At 47.7% G+C, this 22251-nt stretch overlaps 1 protein-coding gene across 4 annotated transcripts in view; it reads left to right on the top strand.

The window, feature by feature from the left end:
- The window catches only part of ZDHHC14 (zinc finger DHHC-type palmitoyltransferase 14), a 276640-nt gene that overhangs the window by 217476 nt on the left and 36913 nt on the right, over window positions 1-22251 (top strand). For all 4 annotated transcript variants that reach the window (XM_067701681.1, XM_067701679.1, XM_067701683.1 and 1 more), the window contains exon 4: window positions 19352-19489. In XM_067701681.1, the coding sequence (XP_067557782.1) occupies window positions 19352-19489 (138 nt within the window). The remainder of the gene's footprint in view (window positions 1-19351; window positions 19490-22251) is intronic.

The raw sequence follows: 22251 nt of genomic DNA, 5'->3' as shown, positions 1-22251 counted from the left end.
GGGCAGGGAAGGATACTGCCCCCTCAAGAAGGGGAGTAGTGAGTATTTGCTGAAATACAGCAATCTGTCACATGCAGGGAGACTCGAAGGCCAAAGATCAGTTACTTTCTAAGAAGCAGTTGTGCGTCTCATTCATCTTTTTAAAGCAGATGGCGCCTTAGAGAAGATGCCCAGCAATCAGTTGTTTACTTGAGTTGCCAAGAATTGAAATTGGGCTCCAGCAACGGATTTGGGAACTAGGGAGGGCTAAGGATGCAACATACTTTACCAGCCCCAGAGTTTCTTCTTCCAAGATATTTGTGGCTGTATCAGCCCATCCAGCTGTTCTCTGTTGGGTGTTAAACAATAAATGTTTCACCAAATTCCACCCACTATTTGTAGGAGTTGGGCAGGACTGAGCTGTTAAAGGTTGGAAACTTGAATAGTGAAAAATAACCTGTATGCTTTAGTTTTGAAAGCTTAATACACGTTTGGACATTGTTTTTAAAAAGCTATAAAAATAATTCGGTTTGTTGGAACAGATTAAATTTTATCTTATTTTTAAAAGGTTGAGAAGTATTTTAAATAAAGGACTAATGGAAATTGGAATAAAGGAAGAAGATTCACTTATATAAGAACCTAGTACCTATGAAAATGTAATTATTGTCTTTTTTGATAAAAGAAGTGAAATGGATACATAGAAACGCTTTATACTAAAATAACTTTCATTTTATGAAGCCGTCATATATTTGCATATGGCTTCTGACTTTTGGAGGTAGTTCTGTGTATGTTATCTCATTTGCTGCTCACAACCAGCCTGGGCATTAGTCGAGGTAGAGAGTATCACCCCCATGTGCTACGGAACTCAAATTCAGAGAGGGCAGGAACTGTCCATGGTCACACAGCAAGACTCTAGCAGCTGGAAGCAGAAGGCAGCCTCCTAACCACTGTGTGAAAGTTCATAAACCACAGACTTAGAACAGAGAGAAACCCAGCTGGGCCTGAAAGTCAGCAGCAGGTGGACGAGGAAGACCTAAACACATGAGACAATGTAATAATTTCTCCTCCAGCCTGGGAGAAATGCTCATCAGCCACCAGTTCGTGTCCGCCATGCGTGAGGCTCTGTGCCGGCCCGGGCCGGGGTGCAGCATGCAGAGAGAGCAGGAAGCTGAATCACACATGGTCACCAGCCTTTAAAGTCTTATAAAAGCTGCAGGGAGGGTGGGGAAGGCAAGTGTCTGGCACGACCTGGTCGGGCCCAAGCAAAGTCATAAGTAAGCTCAACTTGCTAGTTATTCCCCAGGATTATCAGGTTAACACGGCAAGATAGATGTATAAGTACTTTAAATTTTAAAACATCTCTCATAGGTGTATATGAAGATTATATTCCCCTCCTGAAATTATACTGCCTGAGCATCCTAGTGTTTGTATAACAGAGGCTCTCTGTACCTTGGATCAGGCCTTCTCCTCCCCAGCATTCCTGTTAGGCTTTAAGATCCCAGGGGAGAGTTTAATGGATCAGCAGGTGCCGGAAAGCTGATGGGACACCGCAACTTGAGTGGAAGCAGTGAGCCCCAAACCTGAGGAAAGTCACTGACCACATGGCCTGGACAGAGCAGGTTCCCCAAAAGGCCCAGAGCAAGAAATGAGATGCCACGAGGACACACAGCAGGACTGTGGCCCTACTGCCGAAGTGCAGCCTACTCCCTGGGCCTGACTCCCTCCAACCACAGGCCTGACCAGGCGCTGAGACCCTTGCTTCTCAGCGTTGCTTAGTGCAGGGATTCCTGCCCTGGGCACCATCGATGGGGTTCAGGGGGTCCAAGAGCTTGGATGGAAAACTCTGACATCTTTAACCTCACTAACCTCTAAATGAAATTTAATATTTCGTTCAATTATGAACACAGGCAACAAACCACATTAGTTGCATTCGTCACCACTGGAAACCACAGACATTTTCATATGACATTACAGACATTGAAAATAGAGCATTTACATTTGCTATTTCAAAACCACAGTAGTTGATAAACTGTAGCTCTTATTATTTGGCATATGAATAAATAAGCTTGTATCCTACTGTGTCACAACTTTGAAACTAGTTTAAACTATTTTGAAGATGACATTTATTACGGATTTCAACATTAATAAGGTGGAAGGGTGCATGGCTTCATGAGACTGCTAACAGGGTTCATGGCACACAAACTAAGTTAAAAGTCTGGTTAAATCTTGTCTAGACTCTGCAGTTGTTAGAAAATAGACTCCTTAAGGTGACAGATAACATCTCTCCACCCCACCAGAGGGTTAGTGTTGATTTTTTCCAAGTAATCGGCAGTAATGTTTATTTCAAGAATGCCATTTTTAAAAGCTGCTTTTTTAAAAAAAGAAAAACTTTACTGGGCTTGTTCTTCCTTCCTCTCTTTCTTCCTCTTTCGCTCTTAACCCAAACACAGGTGTGCAGAGCGCGCGCACACACACACACACTCTCTCTCTCTCTCTCACACACACACACACACAGCTTCCTGCACCGGGCAGTCAGGCCTGGGCCACCCACCCACCCGGGGTGCTTGCCAACCTGGTGTCCAGCCTGCTACAGATTCTTGGTGGTTTTCTGGGAGCATCTGTGTCACCCTTTCCTTACAAAGGAGAGAACAGAAAGCTCAGGGGCAGGACGAGGACTGTGCCGCTGGCCTTTCCCAGCCTCCTCCCCAGCTCTGTGTTCTTGGGTAAATAGGGCCCTTCTTAAAAATTGCTGAGAATTTACTCCTTCCCATTGTTCTTGCCTCAGGCTGTTTGTGCTACTGAGAAATATTGGGAAGATAAGAGCCCTTGGTATAAAGAAATCTAAATTTTCCCTCAAAAAATAAGACAATATTATCTTAAATTTGAAGCCAAGATTGTTTCCAAGCCCCACATGGGTTTTCTCATGGTTTGTATCACATACATTTTCATTGAAAGTTAGCAAAAACAAGATAGTGTTACAGAGTGTAGGCTCTTACACATTCAATTCACAACAATATCACGGTAGAGTGGTCTGCCATTTATCATGGGATAGAAGTAACCAGTTTTCTATCAAGCTGTTTGTGCCTGAAAAACCATTGCCTATTACTGATTTATGGGTTTGTTTTTCAGTCCAATAAATTGAGCCCAGAATGCATTGTTTTCATCTTTGATCATGCTGAATATTTGCTGTAGGACAGGAAATCACCAGCATGTGTGCCTGGGGCTGTTATAATGCTGTGCTCAGGGAAGCGGGGAGCCTCTAGGCTAATAATCCTTTAGGGCTATGCACATGGCCATGTCAGCACTTCATTGGCCCACCTGTTTAAGGAATATCCTCTGACTGCTGCTGGTGTGTCAGGCTCTGTGCTAGGCAGGCACTGGGGAGACGATGGGGACAGTGAACAGCACAGCCCTGCCCGCAGAGCTTCCCTACCGAGGAACTCAGGCAGATTCACAGACTCCTGTGGTACAGGGTCATGTGGGAGCGTATGGGAGAGGTTCCTAACCCAGAGGAAGGAGCATCCCATCTGAGACCAGTGGATGCACACGTCATAGGAGGATGACCTGTGCAGAGGCGCAGGGCAGCAGGAGGCGGGCAGACCCATGGGACTAGAGAAAGTGGAGACTGCAGGCAGAGAGGGCTGCAGCCAGAGGAAAGACGCCTTCCAAGCCGCGCTGAGGGGCTTCAGTCTTATCCCAAGGGCAAGGGACAGTGGAGTGGCCTTATCAACCGTGTGTTTCAGAAAGTGCTCTCTGTCTGCATTGCAGAGGGTGAACTGGTGGTGATAAGACAGGGCCAAGGAGATGGGTAGGAGGGCTGCAGCTACCCTATAACTAGGGAAGTAGCCGTGGAGATGGAAAGACGGCGTGGATGGATCCCAGAAATCCTCCAGAGGAAGAAGCCACGGAACTAAGTGCTTCATTAAATTCGTGGACTTGGGGCAAAGAAGAGTGAGTTTTCGATCCCTCTGTCTCCTGAGCGCATGACTATTTCCCCATATTAGGAAATTAATGCTTTTAAAGAAAAATCAAGTTCACATATTTTCCGTCAGTCATGACACAATGACCTGAGTCTATAAAGTACATAACTCAGTGTAACCACCGGAACCCTCTGGCTCTTGGTCCAGAACTGGATCTGCAGCAACTTAAACATGAGGACCCAGAGACAGTGACGTCAGCTTCAAGGAACTGGGTACCACGTGTGTCCAGCTGTGAGTGGTTGGCTGGTGTCTGAGGTCAGAGACAGTGAAGAGAAAAGGGGGGAAGGGGAGGAAAGAAATGCTAGAAAATAGTAGGAAAAGAAATACAGAAGGGAGGGAGCAAGAAAGGCGAACGTGGAGAGGAAGTGAGAGGTAGTGAGATGGAAGTGGCAGCAAAGGTGCTGGGTCAGAGCCGTCGGGGCTGAGAGGAAACAGAGCTGGGGGGAGACGCGCCTCACCTGGCCCGGGGCTGCCCCGCAGCTGCTCAGAACGCCAGCTGTGCCCACAGGGCAGCCCCCTATCCAGAACCTTCCCCACCACCAGCATGACCCCTCCTCCCTGCTGTCCAGCTGTTTACAAAGTGACGTCACGAAGAACTGAGAGCTTCGTGGTGAGTGAGGTGGGCTGTTGAATGGTCTTTAGCCAAAAATGTTTCGGGCTGCTGCTAACGAAGAGTCCACTTTCAATCCTGCCCTAAACAGAAAGTGTCTTTCCCCCTCTCCTGGGGCCTCAGAACAGAGAACAGAGGAGGTGGAGACAGTGCCGAGAGGAGAAAGCAAATCCCGCGAGAAGCCGCAGATAACAAGGGACCGTCCACGGACAAAGGCTGGGCTCGGGGCGAGTGCTTCCCCGCGTGTGGGGGAAGGAGAGCCTTGCCTCAAGGTGTCAGGGAACAGCAAGGGGACCCCAGAGGTGCATCTGGCTGGACCGGTCCAGCCTCCTAGACTTGCTGGCTGAAAGTCTTCAGCATTTCCTTGGAGAGAAAAACTCAGAGATAACATCATAACGTGCATTTGTAGAACTTCTGCCCATGGCTTTGTAGGGTGAGTCCTCAGGGAACCTCAGACATTCCCAACAGAGTCCTTCGCTGGCATCATAGAGGCCCGAGGGATGACCCCACCTCCCTTAAGTATCATTATCCACAGGCGGCTGAACTGGATAGATCCTACCTGAGTCAAGAATCTGGACCTAGAGTGAGAACAATAAGGTAAACTGCCCGCCCCCGTGAAGGTTCAGTGAGCTTGATTCTGTTCACATCCGTGGAAGCCTTCCCACAGCCTTGGGAGGCAGGGGTGGACGGAGCGTTCACACACATAAATGAGGAGTGGCAGGCAAGGTTGGCTCACACCCTGGGAAGCAGGGCTACCCCCAGAGCCCCCTCAGAGCAGCCCTGCTCTTCGCAGGTTTGGGTCCTGGCTTGCTGGCCTGTCGAGTTCAGAGCCACCCTTTGGGACAGGCCCTGTTAGCTGAGCTCTCACACGGAACCAGCAAAGCCAGGATGCTGACGTGTTCATCTTCAGCAAATGACTCTATGACTGGTCCAACTACTTGGGCAGCCAATTCATAGTCAGAAGGCTAAGTTATAATCATAGAATGAGAAATATAACCATCATGGGAAGCAGAACGTGCATGGCCAGCCCTGGGGCGGCTTTCTGGATACTTGGGGCAGATATTCTCGTGTAAGACCAGGAGCCGTCTACGTGTATACTTCAGAAAAATGCTTTGTTAGAAGACTCTAATAGTTTAAAACAATGCATTTAAAGTAAATTTTAAAACACACATCTTTTCTTATTGTGTGCATTTATGTATTTAAAAACTGTTTTCAACAAAAGAAAGAGACTGTCTGTCTGGTGCTATATTTTGGAAAGTGCGTCCTTCACCAACAGGAAGGGTCTCAACCACAGGATCTCTGGGGCATCCGGGCACATTCTCAGCCGGTCCTGGATTGCTGCCATGAAATCAACCACAGGTCCATGCACTGCACACATGCCCACTTCTAACGCAAAGGTAAATTGGACCTAATCCAGAGAAAAGTGATCTTTGACCGTGGTTTTATTTTTAGCTGACCAAGAAGTGCTCACCTCATTTCTGCCTGTAATTGTCCAACGGCAGCTCTGTTTTAAAAACACTTCTTCGATACCCAAGAAAGCCACAGGCAACTACTTCGTGAAAGTCAGTTTCCGTTTGTCTTGCTCTCGCGGCATGTGTACCTCTTTGGCTCGCTCTGCCTCCCCTGATTTGTCTGTGGCTCCTGGCTTCGCGTCTCTGGGGAGTGAGCGTGCTCATCTCTGGTCTCGCTGCCTTTTGCCTTCCCGAAGTCTGTCTCTGCCTCTCAAGTTTATGTCTCCAGCTCAGGCCTCTCCTCAGAGCTCCAGAGTTGGCAGATGCACCTGCTTTCCGGGCATCTCCACTTGGAGAGCCCAGAGACATCCCAAGTCAGCATTCCCCGGGACCCACACCTCGCGGAGCGCCAACGCCGTCCATCGGTTGCACGAGGCAAACACCAAATGTTTCATATTTGGCTTCTTCCCCTCCCATCCTTCCCTAAACACCACCAGGCCCTGTACTTTTTCTTACTAGGTGGGTGCATTTCCCTCCCCTTACACTAGCATGGCCAACTGCAAGCTACCGTCATCTCTCACCTTGCCTGGGTGGGGGTCTCCTAGTGGACCCCGCTACCATCCCAAACAGAATCTGAGCACGCCACCTCTCTCCTTGAGTGTGCTTTCCTGCTGATGGCTCACAGGAAGGAGGCCCACATCCTTCACCTGGTCCACCAGATCTGTGCCCTGCCCCTCTCCAGCTCTGTGGTACCTCACGCCTTGCTGCCTGGACTCCAGCCCTGAGGGTCTCCTCTCAGTTCCTGGAAAAAGGCACATCTTCTCTGTGAAGTCCTCTCACGGAGGGCTCTGGGCTGGTTCCTAGGGAAGCACACTCCTCCCTGGGTTTTCTGTGCTCGGCCTTCACAGCTCTGGCCGGTTATTTGATGAAAACCTCTGCCTGGTGGACGTGTAAGCTCCAAGAGGACAGCTCTGTCTGTTCCTCACCAAGTGTTCTCAGCAACCTGCACCTCCCTGGCCTGCAGCTGCTCAGTTAACATGTGCTGAAGGAGGGAGGGAAGGACGGAAGGGAGGGAGGAAGGAGAAAAAGAGAATTGGATACTCCTCTGCCTGTATCTGCTTCATCTTTCCGGGGTACCTTTCTCTCAGTGACTAGGTTACTGTTCTCAACCGGAACAAAAAAGTTTCCTTCCCCCAGTCTAAACAAAACTCACCACTCACACCCTCAGACCTCCCAGCGGTACAATTGAAAATTTTTAGACTCCAAGAGAAATGATAATTTTTTAAATTAAGTCTGATCAGGAACTGGTACCCCTGATACAGTTCTGGGAGGATGGAAATGACAATTTAAAATGACTCAAAATGTATTTAGGCCTATTACAGATATAATTTATACATATATTTATTCACTCAGCAAGTATTTGAGGGCCTATCATGTACCAGCTGCCAATTTGAATAAAGCAGTAGCTTTCAAATTTTTTCCCCCTGCAACTCACAGTAAGAAATGCATTTTATATCGGGACTCAGTTTACACAGATACTCAAAGTTTCATGCAGCCGTACTTGAGTATATGAGATGCCTTGATATTTTCTATTTTCTTCTTTTTTTTTTTAATGTTGGGCACGACCAACTAAACTAATTTTATGACTCACTACTTGATCACAGCCCTTAGCTTGGAAAACCCTGAATAAAACATAGGCCCTTCCTGCATGTAAAGCAGCTCCCGACCTGTGGTCAATGACTGGCAGTTATGCTGGGTGAGCAGAGTACCAGCCTCAAGTGGGGCTAGGGTGTGGGGTGTGTACCTTCGGGTCCCGAGGAGAGGGCACATTGAGCAAGCCAATCAAAGGTAGGCGCCTGCCTTTCTGCCTTCTTAGAACAACTCAACTTGAAAATTAGTTGTTGAAATAGGTGACTTCAGTTTCAGCAAACTAAACCAATAGGTCAACCGTTGTTAACTAAGAACAGGCTGCAGGAAGCTATATGTAAAGGCTGGGTGTGAGTGCATGAGGGTGGGAGGGACTGTCATTTTCATTGGATTTTCAAAGCATTGGGAAATAAAATATTAAGAATCAGTACTGTAGAGGTTAAAAAACAGAGCTTCTGATATTCGTGGAAGACAGTAGATGAGAGGGTGTGCAGTGTTAGCGTTTGCTGCCTTTGCCTCAGGTGTCCCCCATCACATGGTCCTCCTCCATCACCCTCATCCCATCGCACTCACCCAGGCCAGTGGAACCCTGAGAGCCTCTCCCGGCCCTGCCCGGGATGGAGCTCCGTAGCTCTAGCAAGTGGCAGCCAGGAGGGTTTTGCTACTTGCCCCAAGGCTCTCCGTATGGAACGGGGATTTTGACCTACTGTTAAGCTTAACTCTTAGATAATCGTAATTTCCTCACTATACTTTGCTCTTAGCAGCTCTCTGTAAATCCTTTCAGACAACCCAATAGAATCTCTAGACATTAATCTGCCACAAATCAGAAAACCACATTCCCGGGCCGTAAACAGTTAACAGGGCAGCTCAGTGGGTATGTAGGAACCAAGGCTGATTTAATGCTCTGCTCTTGCCATCTTGAAATTCTGAGTAATTTTTGAATATGATGCTCTATAGTTTCCTTGTGCAGTGGGCCCCGCAGAGTACATAGCCAGTCCTGACTATTAGATAGAATCTTTGGCCTGTTCTTTTGAGAGCCTGTGTTTAGAAAAGTAATTAGCAATCCGCTGACTAGACTGTGGTAACTCAGTGAAGTGCTGGCATGGTTTGTACAAACAACAGCAACAAACAAGAAAACAACACACTATATTTAGAGTCTAAGAAGTCTGCTGACCTGATTCTGGTGGTGGGAGTATTTATGTAGTACTTAGTAGTCTCTGTAGGGCCACCAGTTAGCTCCGGGTCTAACCTGGGTCTATAAGAGAGCTAGCTCTTATCAATTATTTATAGAGTTTCTACTGCGGAGGCCTGCCAGCACTTCCTAATTTTGTGTAGAGTGGACGCCATGGACTTCGTTCTTGAAAAGTTTTATTTAGCCATACAATCCTAATGTTTGAGTGAGAAAGAAACCTTAATGACATATCCAACTGCTGGGGCCCAGAAACCTGCCTAGGTTACATCACAAAATAGGCATTTAGGATGAGGACTTCAGGGCCTTTAACTTAAGAATCCAATGTACCTTCAACAATGCACCACCAACAGAGCAATATCACATACTTGAAACTTAACTTGGGACTGCTTAGAACAATTACAGTGAACATTTACTAGCCGATTGTAATTTTTTTTTTTTCTGGTGGTTGTAAACAGTGGGCCATTTTAGAAAAAGAAAATAATGAGGAAACCAATATAGAAAACAGATATAGATCTGACTGCTCTAGTTGAAGGGGAACGAAAGGTGGGCCTTCAGCACCCAAGGAGCTCAATTTGGAAATGCATTAGCTCTGCAGACATCAAGGCTGCGGCTGCAGGAGCTGCCCAGGGAATACAAGCAAAGGGCTGCCATGGTCTTATTTGCTTTGGTGGTGCCTTTAGCAGCAGCGTGAGGAAACCAGGAAGGGAGCATAATAAACACAGCTCAGGACCCGCTGAATGAGCGGTGGCTATGGGACAGTTAGGTGGAAACGTCTAGCAGGCAGTGGAAAGATGGCATGAACTCACCCGAGGAAAATACATCGGTGAGAAGCATAAAAGCCCAAGGGTGGGGCTTCCCTGATGGTGCAGTGATTGAGAGTCCGCCTGCCTGCCGATGCAGGGGACATGGGTTCGTGCCCTGGTGCAGGAAGATCCCGCATGCCGTGGAGCAGCTAGGCCCGTGAGCCATGGCCGCTGAGCCTGCGCATCCGGAGCCTGTGCTCCGCAACGGGAGAGGCCACAGCAGTGAGAGGCCCGTGTACCACACACACACAAAAAAAAGCCCAAGGGTGCACAAGCTAACCCTTGTGCTCGAGAGGAATGACTGGGCTTATCCACTCCCAATGGCACCCTCCCAAGCCTGGGTGTTTGTAGTAGATCACCAAACCCTGAGCCGAAGGGACACAGGATTGTGGAATCTCGGGCACATGCCCTAAGATGCCACCCAGGCAGCTGGAGAAGCAGGTACTCCAAGGGGGCTGAACGTCTGGGCAGAGTCAGTGTGCAGTGCGGATTTTGGAAAGCCCTACAGATGACTTCTGAGCATCAAACACCCCTTCTGCTCATGAGTTCAGTTCTGCTTCTGTCCTGTACCAACAAAGGGGCAGCCAGGACTTGTTCGCAGAGAGCCGGCCTGAGCCACAGGGACTCCTGACTCTGGGAGGGCTGGACCGGGAGGGCGCCTGAGGGTCTTCTGGCCACGCCCACCTTTTAGAAACGGGAAACTGAGGACCATTATGAACATTGTAAACGTGAATGTCACCCTCATAAAAATAAGCCCTCCAGGTGACCGTCAGAACATATACTGAAGAAGGGTTAGAGGGGGAGGGTGTGCCCCTCTCACTCTCCCATCCAACATCTGACTACGTAATCTTGTAACACACAATACGTATAGAATTATATTACCAGATGAGAAATTACACTTGTAATTGTATAAGGCACAATGCATAGCTGTGTTTCTTTCCTTGAGCTCGTCTTATATTTTAATACTACTCATAATGAAGGTGGGTCTACAGTTTCAACTTAAGAAAAATGAAGTGTCTCAGAAGCTTTGCAAAGAGATCTCATTCTGGATGAATTTTTTTAAGAGAACTACTTTGGACATATCACAGTTTGCTTTTCAAGGGAAGCATCATCCATTCCATTAGGCTGCTGTGCCCTGCTCATAGCCACAGCTCTCTGCACCTTAGATGATGTAGATTCTTTGCTGCAAGATCACAGAAGCAGGCTTACTTTGGAAAAGCGTGCCCATCAGGAATATAATTTTTCTATTGTGTATTGTAGTCAAATTAAAAGGTTTTGAAGAGCCTTAGAATTGCTAGCTTTACGTGTGTAATGTACGCATAAGTCAGTTCTGAAACCTTCACTTTGAGGATAAATTGACTGGCTTCAAAAAACATAGTAACTGGCCATGAAAGAACACCTGCCCAAACAGTGTGGGGAAGTGGGAGAAGCAGGGAGTAGACATTAGAAGCAGCTCTAGACCCAGACGTAGCATGGAGGAGCCCTGGGCCTGTGGCCATTGCATTTGGTGTGAGATTCACTTTCTGTGTCACCTGTACTTGGGAATCTGTGCTGCCCACGTCAGAGGTTCGGTATGGGGCACGTGAGGTAAAGAATGTGAACAGGTATTGAAAACCAGAAAGCCCTACAGGTGTTTAAGCCATTGTGATGTAAGGTGGTGTGGATACTGATGTCAAGGCTTGGAATTTCTAGAGAAGAATGGAGACTAGAGAATTCTAGAGAAAGCGGGGTGTTGGTTGATGACATGAGCTTGTTTTTCAGATTCAGAAGATAATTGTTTTATTCTGTGGAGAATTAAGGAGACCTCGCAGGCATAGTTTCTGGCCCTGCAAACCCAGAGACGGAGTGGAGCGGATGCTGAGAGGGGCCCAGAGGGGTCAGGGAGCGGCCGCCCCGGAAGCAGACTCACTAGCATTCAAGCCCTTGCTTAGAGTGGAGCTTGTTTTAGAGTTTCACAACTTAGCAAGTTACAGCTGGAGAACTACTGAGGACCACCCATGTACAAGACTGTTTTCCTGAGGATGTACAAACTGGAACTTATATTACTCATTTTATCATAATGATGCAGAGCCCTAATCCAGCAACTAAATTCCAGAAAGCTCAAAGACCTCAGTGCTGGGGCTCTAATTCTGAGTCTGATAAAGACAGAGAGCTCTGGGAGGGGCTGGAGGAGACAAGGGAAGGTAATTCTCCTGCCTCCTCAGAATTTACTCTTCATTTGATGCCCCTCCTGGGAATTGTAGGGTTTCCTTCTGCACCACAACAGGCTGATTTACTTTTTAAAATAATCTCATTTCTATTCACATTCTTATATCTCCTTTCAAAAATTATTTATATCACAAACTAAACCTTTTCTCCCTCACTTTCTTAGAAATAGCAACTATTTCTCTTCGCTTCCTGTAAAAAGCTTTCCCCCCACCCCTTTTCTCAACAGCTTCATCTTTGTTTCCAATCAGCACGTCTACCTCACGGTATAAGTTGCTTCAAACTGCGTCTCCCATGCACGCTTGTCTCTCCTCCCAGAAGCACAGAATTTCCCCAACATGGGGAACAGGGGTTCAAAGCAAACGGTAAACAACCCTAGAAAATGAGAGGAGACAGAAATATATTAAGTTGCCCTTTTGAGGAGCTGAAGGGACCTTAGTTGGCCGTTAGTCAAGCCCCCTCATTTGATGCCCAAAGAGACTCGGCACTGTGCCGGGTAGTGGCAAAGCCAGGGCAGAGGCAAATGAGAGCATGCGGGTGGGGTGGGGGGTATGGTCCAAGGTTATGTTAAATTGTAGTGTAAAGGTTACAACGATTCTACGTTTACTAATTGGTTTTGCATTGAAAATTTTTAGATTTTTTAACAAAAGGAGCTAGAAGCTGCAGAATCTTAATTTATGGGACACTGGCAAGGACTCAAGACCGGAAGAATCCCTACGGGTGTTAATAAAACAGAGTTGCTTTACATTTAATTTTACACCTCAAAGGTGTCTCGGAGCTTATTTAATCCAACTTTTTACATGTAAAGAAACTAAGTCCCCGTGTAGAAGAGATGTATTAATACTTCAAGGCCACAGAGTTAGTTAATATGATTTCTTGATTTTGTTGCACCATAAAATTAAACAGATAGAAATCATTTTCAGAAAAGGAGCAAAGATATGTTGGGGCAGGGGGGACATAAGAAACCTTCCCTGATACATCCATTTGCCCCACATAACCCCCAAGCCACACAGTCTCAATAAATAGTGTTTGGCAAGCAGGTTTGTCCAATCTGTATGTCTCCATAAGAAGTTCGCTTCTTTTTTTTTTTTTTTTTTGTGGTACGCGGGCCTCTCACTGCTGTGGCCTCTCCCGTTGCGTAGCACAGGCTCTGGACGCGCAGGCTCAGCGGCCACGGCTCACGGGCCTAGACGCTCCGCGGCATGTGCCACAAACCCGTGTCCCCTGCATCGGCAGGCGGACTCTCAACCACTGCGCCACCAGGGAAGCCCAAGCTCGCTTCTTCTGATGTTCACTTTGCTGAGAATTAGGCCATCTTTTCACAGGTTAGATTACTTCTTGATTGAGGGTGGGCACCCAGACACGAGCTAGGTCTTCTCCACATCCCCCAGTGGGTAGATGCCCTGAACCAGAAGAAGCCCAAGGGGCCACCAACACAACTGCCAGTCCCGGTGTGGCCATGGTCCACTCTTGTTCCCATTCCTGCTGTTGTGCTGTGCCTGGAGCTGCGGGTGCCCAAGTGTGCTTCCCCAGGAGGGAGGGGCCAGGTCCTCAGGGCCCACCTGGCACAGTGACCAGCAGGGAACTGGCACGGGAGGCGGGAACAGGTGGTGGTTAAGAGTACAGGTTAGGGGGCTTCCCTGGTGGCGCAGTGGTTGGGAGTCTGCCTGCTAATGCAGGGGACATGGGTTCGAGCCCTGGTCTGGGAAGATCCCACATGCCGCGGAGCGACTGGGCCCGTGAGCCACAACTACTGAGCCTGCGCGTCTGGAGCCTGTGCTCTGCAACAAGAGAGGTTGCAACAGTGAGAGGCCCGAGCACCGCGATGAAGAGTGGCCCCCGCTCGCTGCAACTAGAGAAAGCCCTCGCACAGAAATGAAGACCCAACACAGCGAAAATAAATAAATAAATTAATTAATTAATTAATTTTAAAAAAAAGAGTACAGGTTAACACCTGGGCTCCAATGCCAAATCCTCTGTCTGCACGTTCCTCTTCTGTAAAATGGGCATAATAACATCAACCTCACAAGGTTTCGTGAGAATTAAGTGATGCAATTCATGTGAAATACTTAGCACAGTGCCTGGCACATAGCAAGGACTCAATAAAGTTTGGTTAAAAGTGAGAAAAGGAGTGGAGTTAGCAGGTGAGGTTGCTCTCCAGAAATCATTAAACACAGTGGCAACGCTATAATTAGATTTTACCAGAAGATCTAGAACAGCATGAATTATTTAGTGTCTAAGAATATGGTCCTCTGATACTTGAGCTAGTTTCATATTTAAATGTTCCTATTACATAACTTTTTCAATTACGTGGGAACCATAAAGGCCACGTAATAACACACGTACCACTATATCTCAACATTCATCATTCTAAAGAGGCAAAAGAGACCTCATGAGGCAACATTTTTCTAATTTTGGAGGTAAAAAAGTCCTAGGTTTAAAGAAAAAGTAATTTTCCCCTTCATGCCTTTAAAAACATTTACCTTAATTTAAATGTAATTAACATTTATATGAGAAGTTTCACATAGCAGTTTTCACAGGATTCTCGAGACACCCTTGCAGAGAGGAGACGCAGGCCACAGAGCCCAGGACCACTGTATGGAAAACTCAGAATTGCTTGGCCAGAGGATATGATTTTATTTATCTCTTGGGGGCCTGACTTCTGGGAGATTTCAAATGCTTAACATTTTCAAATGCTTTTATTCCTTTTCTGGCAACCTTCAAACACAACTTTTACAAATACGTTTCCATTAGTATTTCCCTTAATATTTCAGTGGATTTTTCTCTCCCTGCCCAATTTTAATACGTCTCCATTTCTACTTATTTTTAAGGCCTCTTTTTCATACTCCATCTCTCCAGGAAGTCAAATCTTCCTTTAATCAGAGGAGTGGCCTAATCCCTCAGCTCAGCACCTGCGGTACCTCACCTGGCTCAGTGGCACCCTCGTCTGAAAAGTGTGGGGATAGCACCTACCTCATGGGGCTGTGGTCAAGGATAAATGAGATAACGATGGAAGAGGCACTCAGTGAATGGTAGCGTTAATCATCATTGATAATATTCTTTTCATTAGTATTTAGAGTTTGGGGTTAACAAAATAGGATCATAACTCCTTCGCCTAAACTGTGTTCCCACTGGCCATCTTAATGGAACCTTCTTTCCCCGCTTAGGATCTGGTGACTTTGAAGTTGCCTGGAATTCCCCCTGACTTGAATTCCACCTGAAGCCTCTCCCAATGGCACCCTATGGAGCTTTCAATAAAACCACCTCTGCTTCCCACCATTAGCAAGACAGGCCAGAGGCTGCTTCTCCGTGAGCTGATTCACACTAACAGATGTCCCATCAGCTCTTTCAGCCTCTATCCGCATCTTCCAACCCTCAACCTTCTCTGCACATATTCAAATTTCATGGAGCCCTGCCCTTTCCTGTAGTTGGCATGCCTGACATCTCATCTTTTCATCAGCATTTTCCAGTCTCTCCACCCGGCAGCCAGGAGCAGGGATCACTCGGAAAACTACCCAAGGCAATTAATGGCATTTTTTCCTTTGCTTAGTGTATCTTTTCGAGTGTGTGCTACCTGCCAGGCACTTAGGTGCCAGGGCTATTAGGTGACTGGAGATGATTCCTCACCGCAAGGCCTCACCTGGGGAAGGAGAGGAAAATAAGTCCATAAGCCATGCCAGGGCAGCGCGATGCTAACTGGGGTGAGGGCAGGGCACCCCAGCTGGCGAACTCAGACCTCTCATTATTTTAGAGAAATTTCTAGGTTATCACCCCCAATCCCCGCCCCCCATGTTCCATTCCCTTCCCCCGAGGCTCTGTCCCTCCGCTTAGCACAGCTGAGCACAGATACCCAACAGCCTGGTGTACGGAACGGCTCCTCATTTGATTAAAGGAACCCTCCAGAGAGGCTGCAGTGTAGAAACCACTCCTTTCTGGCAGGATCCAGACTTCAGAGTTGAGGGATTTAGCAGCAAGTCCGAGGCGGTTTTTTAAAGAAGCGCCGTCACACACACTCCTCTCGCACCCCCTGTTGCATAGGACACCCTCCAGTTTTTCCACACGGAACATACGCAGTCTGCCCTCCCGTAACAGTTGTTTGAAGCATCTCAGATGGTGCGGCTGCATGCGGCCACGTTGCCAGCTGTAGCCCGGCTCCAGGTGTTCTCCCTCCGGCCAGTCACTGCCTCACTCAGTCCCAGGGAGCCACCCGTGTGCCCGCTGGCAGCCGGCGCTTGTCTGCTGTCCCTCCTGGAAACAGTAACACAGGCCTCCCTGTTCGCAGCGGCCTCGACGGCTCCCGAATGGAGCCAGTGAGGGCCGGGCGAGCGCCCCTCGCCCCGATTCTCTCCTCGACCCATCGGGGAGGGTGCTGTGTGCTGCCAGCATCGTCAGAGAACAGACTGGTTTTCTCGCTAAATTCGGTTTTCCTCTGTTAGAGGCTCATCCTTTGGGTCTGAGGAATATTCTGGATTGTGAAAATAGTGCCGTCGCCAACGAGACAGGGAATTGCTGGAGGCCGTGGAGGGTTCGTTACGCCGCTGTTTCTCTTCTTAGTGGTCCCAGCGCTTGATACAGCGCGGGGCTTACGGGGACGCTCACCTCGGCTGGCGGGGCGTTTGGTGGGCGAGAGTTCTGGAAGCCGCTAGAACCGGACCGGCCTGGCTGCCGTTAGCCGTGCGGCCCTGGGCAACGTGCTTGCTCACGGGACGTCCTCGTGGTAGCATGAGGGTTTATTCAGTCCTTGACAAACATTTATTAAAGGCTTAGTGGAGCTGGCAGGTAAAAGCAAGTAAAAATAAATCAGATTATTTTCGAGAAGGTGGATGAAGGCGGCGGCGGCCATTTGGGCATCATCAGTGTAGAGTTGGCATTTGAACCCCGGGGGGGAGAAGATTATTGGGTGAGAGAGAGAGAGAGAGTCCGCAGAGAAGAGGCGCAGACCCAGCCCGGGTGCAGTCCCTCTCCCGCCCCGACACCCCGGAAGTCAGGGAGGAGGGAGGAGGGTACCGGGGTCCGGGAGGCGGCCCTGGGCTCTGAGCTCCCTTCTTCCACAGAGATGCGCACCCAGCTCTCAGGCTCATTTACCAACGCGTGTACAACAGTCACAAAGGAGAGCGTGAAAACCGTTACATGGAAGCATTTCTCCGCAAGCCTACATTGTTAGTGGGAATTTCGTCAGCCAAGAAAAAGTTTTCAGTAAGACAAATTTCCCAATGGAAACTGCTTCCAGCTCAGGGCTGCCAGAGAGCCAGGTGTTCGCACCCATTCTGAGACGGCACTAGTTTTCTCCGAAGCCCCCCCAGACCCCGTGCCCAAGGGTCTCATGTGCCCCATCTGTTGCTTTCATTCCTTAGCAGCTCAGGAAAGCAGTTATCTCAGCTTAGCTAATAGTAAACTTTCTAAGCTAAAAATACAGCTACCACCTGCCCCCATAGAAATGATTACCGGAAGCCATAAAGACCTTGGTACTTGGCCTGGGGGGAATCCGCAGTGTTAATTCTGCCTCCCAAGCCCTGATGTCTCCTCTGCTGGTGGGCGAGTCTCACTTTAATTAGGAGGCTCAGTCCGCCACGTGCTTGGCATCTGGAGATCAGCTTTCACAGCTGGAACCAGAGGTGCCAACCTAACCTGGGCTTCCCCAGCCTCCACTTGTCATTCTCACTTTCCACAGGCGTGTGTTAAGAAGAAAAGAGGTTTCTCGACAGCCTCAAAGTCTTTGGAAAATTCCGCTGATTCTGATTTCTTTTTTATTTTTGCCTGTTTCATATAGACCTCTCCATTATACAGCCTGTGTAGATCAGTGACTTGGGGAAATGAGGTTGTTTTTGCGCAGGGATTAACTTTTCCAGCTGTGTGGGGTTGGTAACACATGTTAACGTGTCACTCACACAGACACACCAATGGGAGTTGCTTTCCTTTGAATGTCAGCATCTTATAGGCCATCAGGTTGTCACCAGGGTGCTGAGCTCTGAAATTTCTCTCTGGCTGTCCTCTGCTCAGACTGGCTGCTGCCTGTTGATGTCATTTGCAGACAACGGTGGATCTTACAGTTCCTCTGCCACCACTGTCTCCAGGCGTCCTTGTGCCCTTTTCAAGAAATAAGCTTGCACTAGACATAAAATATGAGATGAGTGGTGTGTGATAGGTGACCAGAAAGAAAGGAAACACTGCCTTGCATAACTTTATGATGTTTTGTTTACAGAGTCACACCTCACAGAGGCCTCTCTGTGTGTTTTCAAAGCACATGTAGACAGAGAAGATGTGAAAATTGGGTAAAAGCTAAGCTTGGATAAGAGCCCAAGTGAAAAAGGGTGGCATTTTCCTCCCCGACCTGCGGCAGGCAGTCTGCTGTGAGTGGGTGTGTTAGAACGACAGTCTCGATAGGCCTTCTGAATAGATCCGCTGAAGAGTAGAGAAGCACTTAGCTATTGCTTGCAAGGGGAAGAACAAATGTCCTGCAGACTTTGTGTGAAATCCCCAAGGTGAGACGACACAGGTTTGGGATAACAGTATAAAAATGCCCAAAGCCAGTGCTCAGTCATTTACCAAGTGCTCAAGGCAGCCTGTGCGTTGGGAAGACAGAATCAGCCCCGAGAAAGACCTGGCCTCACTGCTAGTTCCACTGCCTCTGAGCTGTATGGCCCCTGCAGGCAGTCTCCCTTCTAGGCCTCAGTTTGCTCATCTGTAAAATAGGGCAGCAGCAGCATTTTCCTCATAGGAATGTTTCAGGGCCAAATGTATTGATGTACCTGACATCTCTTGACAAACCTTAAAGCACCACGTACTGCTTTTTTTTTAAATACTTTCCCAGATGGTATTTAGCCTCACAAGACTCTATACAGTATCCTTGTCTTACAGGTAAGGAAGCTGAGAATTGTGAACTAAAAGATCAGGTGTATTACATTATTTGAAGATCATAGATCATTTTTAAAATGCTATCAATTCTACGACTATTGAAATAGCAGAGACATTTTTTAGAAAACAGCTATAACTGGAATGGGAGAACAAGGGATTGTCCCTCTGTCCTGTCCCAGGCCCCTAGTGGCCTCTGTCTTGGCCACTTACCATGAAAGATGGTCAATCAGTACCACACACCCATGAAAGACTGAGCCCCAGCCCAGACCAGCCCAGCCCAGCCCAGCCCAGCAATTACCATCAAGAGTGTTGGTACCATCTTAAGGGAAGATTGTTCTGTGAACCAAAGAGCTTTCTTGTACAAAAGAGGGAAATCTTTGCTTTTCTATTGTAATGAGAATAGAATGCACACGTTTTGTTTTTTCAAAACAGCTAAACTCTGTTGAAAGAATAATTATGTTCTTGAAATGTCTTAACGGTAAGCATTTCTCTGAGTGGTGAATTTGGAAGTACATACATACAATGATACCATTTTGTTATATTATTAGAGTATTGGGGGGGAGCTCCCTCAAGTAAAAAGACGTTTTATTAATTGATTTCCATTTTCTTTTTTCTGCCTCTCATTTCAGAACGATTTGATCACCACTGTCCCTGGGTAGGCAACTGTGTGGGGAAAAGAAACTACAGATTTTTTTATATGTTTATTTTATCTCTGTCTTTTCTGACAGTCTTTATATTTGCATTCGTTATCACCCACGTCATTCTTCGTAAGTATGCTGGCGAAATCAGATTACGTATGTAACCATTTGCCTGACTTTAGTTTTCTGATTTAATTTTGATTTAATATTTTGGTCATTCCGGGCTCTCTCTTTCTTCTCTTTCCCCTTCTCCCTAGCCCCCTCCTCGCTTCCAGCCTGCCTTTTGTTTCTCACCTCCCCCCCAGCCTTGTCACCCTGCCTCTCTCCCTCCCACCCCCCATCCCCATCCTTCCCACAGCAGTTGCCAGGGGCACCCCTGGATCAGACTCTTTCACTTACAAGACCTTCTCCTTGATACATGGTCCCTATTCCACCCTCGTGACTTCACTTTCTCTTATGCTAATGGATCCCCAGGAAAAATTACTCCCATGTTTTCACAAAGGATAATGTGCTGTAATGATACCCATTGAACAACAGAGCTTTTTTTTTTTTTAATATGATATCTACTTAAGCAGGAATAGTCACCCTCCCTAAAAAAAAAAAAAATGGGGATAAAGACTGAGCTTTCTTACACACATATCTATAAATGTTAAAGATGTATGTTTGATAAGATGTTTAATTACCTGCCAGAACATTGGCAAGCTACCCCTGGCATATGAAGGAAGCGACTTTATTAAAAATGAAGTGTGGATATACATGACTTTAATATATATTTGCCTAAGCAAATGGCATTTTTCATTACCCTTCCTAAGGTCATAATTTTGAATTTCTTCCATTTCCTGGCCTCTCACTTTCCTGTAATAGGGAGTGATGGGAAGGAAGCCACTTGGCTTTGACCTATAAACGTGAGCCTTAAACTTCCATTACGGTTCCATTAGCAACGTTAAAGACCAGCGTGGCCTCTGTCCACATTCCTGAAGTACACCGACCCATTAGCGAGTACAGAGCCTCTCTCTGGAGTGTTTCCGGAAGTATCTGGACACACACCTCACTTGCTTCCCTGCAGCAGTGCTGAAACCACAGTGTGCTAAGGCTGAACTTGGACACGCGCATTCTCCCCGCTGCTCTCTTGGTGGGGTTTGTACGGGGGCTGGGGGAAGCGGACCGTATGGGAAGTTTAACAGTAGTTCTTTTTAAGCATTGGTCCATTTTGGACATGAATGGCCTATCCCAAATTTTCTTAGGCATTTAAAATCCTAGTTCCCATTCTTTCTGACTGAAATCCTTTGATCTGAACGTGACACAAATTTGTAATACATGATTGAGAGCCATAACTTGGTGGGATGGGAAGAAGAGGATTAGCGTTGATCAGAGACCCCTTCCACACCACCTGGGAAGGATGCCGCAGCGCCCTGCCGAGGCACCTGTTCTATTTTCAGAGTCTCAAGATGGCAAAAGTGTAACTAGGGTCCTATGTATGTGTTAATAGACAGTAGAAGCAATTGCTTACACAGCTAGAGAAGACAGAAGTACTGATATTCCAGCATATTCATGGCACTGAAAAATAGTCTTTAACATCCTTTAGCGACTTCAAAATGCTTGTCTATCTATCTGTCTATAGTCACATTCATTTTTGGCCTTGCCCCTACGTTCCGGATATCAAGCAGTTTTCACCTGCTCAGCCTCGCACATAAGCTCTGGGAACACAAACACACGCGCACACACGCACACGCACACGCAGAGGTACACACAGCGACGCCTGCCACCACAGTGGCATTTTCATCTCCTCTAAAGTTTTACTCACCCTGGTTTCGGCAAAATGGAGCTTTTGCTGTAGTTTATGCTGAGGTACTGGTAATCCGGTCTTCCACAAAGAAAGCATTCTGAACTTACCTGCCTGCAAGTGACCCGACTGTTTCAGACAGAAGCAGATGAAGGTTTTCCTCTCCCCTGCTTCTGCATCCTCACTACAGCCCCCACTGAACAAGCCCGCCTGACCCCCGATTTGCTCTCGGGAAGGGCAAGAGGTTTTACGAGGCTCCGTGATCCCCCTAAGATTCTGGAAGCCTTGGCAAAGGCAGAGAGCAGCGGGGGGACTGTCCCCTGAGTCCTCCCTGCTGGGAAGTGGGCTCTGAGAGGGGACACAGGACAGCGAGGGGTGGCCGGGGAGGAAGCCCAGGGTCACAGAGATTGCTGGGAAGGTGACATCTGGAAGCAGAGTCTGGGAAAGCGATGCAATTTGGGTTCAGTAGGGAAAGAGAAATCATTTCTTTTCGTCCCTCCTTTTGCTTCAAGATTGTGTTTGCTCTAAGATCTGTCCACGTGCTGGCTTCACCCTCCTGGCCTAGCAGGGATGGAAGAGAACACCTTTCCTCGTTAGCTCTCCCACTGGTTGGCATCCTAGCAAACGGCACATCCTCGTGCTCCCGCGGTGGCCAGTGGGCACAGAGGGGATGGGAGCTCGAGGAAGAACTGGAGCAGTCCCAGCCTTAGCCTCCCAGTAGCCAGCCTGGCCTCCAGTTACACAGAGGAGTCTGGGGCCCTGCCTCTCTCTCCCACATTGCAGCCTCGCCAGCAGACAAGGCCACGGAATGCTCTAGAACCGGTCCCATGGCATCCGTCCTCCCCGATAATCTCACAGCCGCCCCAGGGCCAGATTATGTCCCCAAAACACATGGACCCAGCCTCGCCACCCCAAGGTGGGACCACCAAGAGCTCCTCCATGGGGGCTTTTCTTTTTAAAAAGCATTTAACACCAATACATAAAATAAAAATCGCTTCTTGTCAGATGCATCTTTACTCAGGCCCCTGAAGAAATGTTTTCTTGTGCAGACAGTTCGTATTAATATGTCTCAAACCCAGAAGGAATCAGTCATAAACTTCAGCTTTGT

Source organism: Pseudorca crassidens, chromosome 13 (genome assembly GCF_039906515.1).
Source record: "Pseudorca crassidens isolate mPseCra1 chromosome 13, mPseCra1.hap1, whole genome shotgun sequence".
In the NCBI taxonomy this organism is placed as follows: Eukaryota; Metazoa; Chordata; class Mammalia; order Artiodactyla; family Delphinidae; genus Pseudorca; species Pseudorca crassidens.
This window is presented reverse-complemented; position numbering and strand designations above follow the sequence as displayed.